This window comes from Saccostrea cucullata, unplaced genomic scaffold (genome assembly GCF_032062105.1).
Source record: "Saccostrea cucullata isolate Sc308-1 unplaced genomic scaffold, CSIRO_AGI_Scuc_v1 ctg2868, whole genome shotgun sequence".
NCBI lineage: Eukaryota > Metazoa > Mollusca > Bivalvia > Ostreida > Ostreidae > Saccostrea > Saccostrea cuccullata.
Window position 1 is genome coordinate 7,805 of NW_026934923.1, and position 5,059 is coordinate 12,863.

At 34.2% G+C, this 5,059-nt stretch overlaps 1 protein-coding gene across 1 annotated transcript; it reads right to left on the reverse strand.

The window, feature by feature from the left end:
• Positions 1 to 2,371: 2,371 nt before the first annotated feature.
• On the reverse strand, positions 2,372 to 4,806 carry LOC134241550 (fibroleukin-like; the record flags this gene model as incomplete). Its single annotated transcript, XM_062723590.1, has 3 exons — positions 4,659 to 4,806; positions 2,783 to 2,902; positions 2,372 to 2,587 (listed from the first exon to the last, which is right to left on the reverse strand). Coding segments are annotated over exons 1-3 (484 nt in total), but the record flags the coding sequence as incomplete, so codon positions are not given.
• Between the last annotated feature and the right edge of the window lie 253 nt (positions 4,807 to 5,059).

The following is a 5,059-nucleotide window of genomic DNA, read 5'->3' on the forward strand; positions in this document are numbered from 1 at the left end:
AATTGTACTTTAAATTCGGGAAGCTTCTTCTACAGGCTTAAAAAATCCGTATAAACCAGGATCTGTATGAAAAATAATCTGTGTATTTGTATTAAATGGAAAATACAATTTTTGAGTGGTAGCAAGTTTGAATCGGACAATGGATTGTCTGCAAAGAAACAGGTTCAAGTTTAAAATATTGTCGAAAGAGTTAGGAATGTTATTGAACGCGATATGTGCTTCACTGTTGCAGAATTAAAAGAGTTACATGGTAAATTAAAGAATTTGAAAACAATGACATTTTCACTCAAGCTATATTTGTACAATTGTTCGCAAACTAGGTGTTAAATGTTATGGATATGTTTTTTTGAATGGAGAAGACGCTAAAAACCGTGTTTGAAATTAAGAAATAAGTATAATTTTGATAAACTTTCTCAACGTTGTCTTTCACGTTACAATGCTGATTAACTGTGCTCCGTGGTAACAAAACATGTTGCTTTAAATTTTGGCTAACATGAGTTCTATTTAATCAAATGGAATGAAACTTCACAATTCGACAAAATAATTGTTTATGTTTACGAAAATGTATTGATCTATAATCTTGTAATAATTATATGACGATGAAAAGCATTGTCTACATATTTTTTGAATAACCCTCGTATAGTGAAAATACATGAACTCTTTGAAAATCTTCTTCTCTGCTCCTAGGTATCTAATAAACCAACTTAGTACATAGTTATGATAAGCAAGAGTGCCTCTACCAACATTGTGAATTTTATGGCCCCAGCTTAAGAGGTCCTGGTGTTAAGGCGGGGCTCCATTGATTATATAGTGAAAATACATGAATTCTTTGAAAGTTTTCTTCTCGGCTCCTGGGTATTAAATAGACTAACTAAGTGCATAGTTATGATGAGCAAGAGTGCGTTTACCAAAATTGTTTTTTTTTTTTGCCCCAGGGTCAGGGGTTCTGTTGTTAGGGCGGGGCTCTAATTGATTATATAGTGAAAATACACGAATTCTTTCAAAATTTTCTTCTCTGCTCCTAGGTATTGAATAAACCAACTAAGTACTTAGTTATGATAAGCAAGAGTTAAATCTTTGAAAATTTCCGTCTGTTCTCCTGAGTATCAAGCAGATGAACTACCTATATAGTTATGAGCAAGGGCCCTATTCTTCCAGAATTGTGAATTTCAAGGCCCCAGGATCAGGGATGCCATGGAGGAGGGGGTGGGGCTGTAATTATATAATGAAAATGAATGAATTGTTTGAAATCTGCTCCTTGATATTATTTAAATATTTTTGAAAAGGAAGGATACCTCTTTTTAAATTGTGCAATGTGTGGATCTAGGCCTAAGAGTCAGAGGTTCCCCTACCCTGCCTATGGGTATTAAGTAACCAAACTAAGCAACTGTTAAGCGTATTGTTATGATGATCAATGGTGCTTCTTTCAATATTGTGAATGCCGTCAGGATAGCATCTGGCTAAAAACATGAATCAAATTCAATTACTGGAAAGATGTTGCATAATGCTCAGGTAACCTATAAGGCCCATGGGTCTCTTGTTTCTTAATGCATTGACAAAATGCTATTGCAACTATACTAGGATCAGCTGAGTCGCCAATTCTCGGGCCTTTCTGTCAAACGAATAATCAATCTTAAATGTGTTACATGTAACAACGCCCCCCTCCCCCCCCCAAAAAAAAATAATAAAAAAAACACACCCACACTTCTTCCCTCACATTCACATACCCTCACCCTTCCTAACCCTCATACACACACAAACACACTCTTACAAACAAAAACACAAGCAAAGAAATAACAACAACAACATTGAAATAAATGCAGGAGAGCACTTGTTTATATGTAGAAACTGAAGCTCAGCCGGCAAGGCCATTAAGGAGCGATTGTTTTCAGAACTTAAGGTAGACACGCATATTGATTTGTTGGTTAAAATCTTTGACAGCCCACAAATAAAACCATTCATAAAAAAGGATAATAATAATAAATTTGTTTATATATTATTTTTTGCATAAGTACCAGTAAATATATAAATTCACGACGTTGTGCTTTTTTTTTTCAAGATAGTTTAAGGCGTGTTTATTATTCTTTAATACGTTTTACGCAAATATACCTTTGTTTTGCTTTATTGTATAATTTTTTTTTTCATCAGCAAACGCAAAGACGAGACTTCCCGTCTTTGAAGTGCTATTGTGACGTAATTAGGCTTATGACATGAAGGTCCCTTTTCGCTTGACGAAACTCATATACAAATTCAAGAAATATCAGATTGAATTTTAATATTCTGTCATATAAAAAATGTATAGGCTCATATTACAAAGCACAACGTAATCAATGAGATATTATCATCATAAGAGTCTCATTTATCTCTCTACCATCACTAAGTGGCGGATACCATGGAAAGAACCAGTAAAAACGGGACCAGGGACCGTTGAGGTAGGCAGAGTGACAATTGTTATACCACCAGCCTCCTCCTCTTCCGTAACTAACAGCACAGTTATATGGATATCCGTCATTGTCCCTATCTGGTGTGGAGAACGACATTCCAGACAGATTGAGGTAGGAACTCCCCGTGTCTAACATACGGTCACCTACAGTAATCAAGATTAAAAAAATATATCACTATGTCATATGTATCAAATATCTCCAGCAGCACAGTTACCTTAAGCACTGTCGTTATCTCTAAATAACTGGCTTTCCATGCTTTCTCCAATATTGAAAGATATCGATCGCTGTAATATCACAGTATTCAATTGATATAACACCTTTTTAATGGAAAAATTAACCCCAGTCATAATGTATTCTGTCTAGGGTACGGAATGACATCCAAGACAGATCAATGTTAAACATTCTGTACATCTCTGACAAGTTATCATTAGGATACCCTGAATCTAATATTCTGTCACCTACAGGAAACAAGGATAGACCACAAATTACCATCTAGATCAAATATCTTTATCTCATACGTGTTGGTGATACAGGCCGTTGGATAAACTTATGCTTTATCAACGGGTAGATGCTTTATCAATAGCACTTCCGGTTTTGACACGAACCCTCGCTTCAAGATTTTATTTTATTGAAACTTTTAGGCTATTTGTGAAAATTGTTGCCCTTATAAAATGAATGATAAAAGGTAGCAATATCGTTAAAAGCAAGATGTCAAAGAAGTGTCTTATTTTATCAAGGAACCCGTTGGCTATTTGAAGACAGATGTTACCCCCCCCCCCCCTCTTAGATCGTTTTCGGAGAAAGTAAAGCCTACATGTACCAGTTAAGTTGTTGTTATAAGACTCCTTTGACATCTTTAACAATGCTTTCCTATATTATACTACGTATGCCTACCTAGTAATGTAGGTGTAACTTACCATGGATCAGCAAACAATCTAGACAAAGTCTAGGCCCCTAGCCTTGCCTAGCACGATTTGTACTGCCATCGTAAAAAGAGTTGATTTTCACGATCCCCATAGTCCTAACAACTTTCAGTCAGAAGTTCGTTTGATGTAAAGCTCCAGCAATTTTCACATGATGTTTTCAAAGACACAGATAGCAAATATTCTAAATTTTGAACTCGATCTACTTTCTCTCGACGCATGTAAACATCAACGGTGCTACGTCATCAAGTTATACGTCATCAATTTGATTTTGGCAGTCATTCATGTAGTTTCGCAGGGGAAGTCTCAAAGTTTTGTTAAAACGAAAGTCGTATGAGATAAATAGAACATCTATAATTGTGTGATTTGATATTGGCTTTATCCAACTCGTTGAAATGGTGTATATTCGCTCGGCAAAGCCTCGCGAATATATACACCATTTCAACTCGTTGGATAAAGCCAATATCAAATCACACAATATAGATATCCTCTATTTATCAGCACATTTTTTTTTTTTACAAAAAATGGAACGGTTGTGAAAGCACTAATTAATAGTTATCACGTCTTATCTTTACCTCTTTCTCTCTATCTGTCTGTTTGTAATTACATGTTCATGCGTATATTGTTTCACTATAATCTCTGTCCCTGTTACTCTCTGCTACGATAAATACAAATCAAGTATTCTACTTTATATACTGGTGTCTCATACTATCGCGGTACATAATTCTTTTGCATCAAACCTGTAATTTTAAAGTTTTACTTTAACTTATATCAAATGATATTTATAAATCTAACTTTGGCCTAATTTTTTAGTGTAAAAATTTTTTCAATCTTTCGTCGTTTAATTTGTGGTCTATTTTTACAACAGGAAGTCTAATTCACCTCCTAAATTAGAGAGTCCCAGTGTATCGCGGTATGGGAAAACATGGAAACTTGTACATGATATGGACCTGTTTTTATTTTTGAATTTACGATGTAAATCTACATGAAAAATAAACAATTGTGCAAACTAAACATTTTTTAAAGATGAACATTATTATAATTTTTACTAGGTTATAAATTTAATGGGCCAAATATAATAAAAACTGGACTGGAAATCTGTAAAATTACGTTTTATTTGAATATTTCTTTTAAACAGGTGTTTCATACTTTTTAATCATCAAAAAAGTAAACATTTAACTAACATACATATTGTCCATCAACAAAAGGAATATAGGCTGTGTATCCAAATTTTTACAATATACCGCGATACAATGAAACCCGCGATTTAATGAGAATCAAGTATACTTGCCTAAAGTTCCGGTAACTGGTCCTTTTAGATAAAGTCTGTAGTTGTCATCCTCCCCAGACACAGAGAACTTTTGATAAAGTTCATACAGAGTTGTACCATTTTGTAATGTAATGGAAACGTAAAGGGATGAGTTGCTTGCATTGGTCATCTTGTGAATAACGTCGTTTCCTTCAATACGTAATTGTAGGGATATATAAACCATTAATAAAAAACAAAATATGATTTATCTCAAGATGGTTGTGGTTTAATGAAGGTTTAGGATTAAAAGGATGATGTAATCAAATATTTTGAAGATTTGTGTGTAAGTGATTAAAAAAAACCTGCAGCCTTTTAGAATATGAGTGGTTGATTGCAATAATTCATAACAATGATGAATTTACCCTGAAAGACGGATAAAAAAA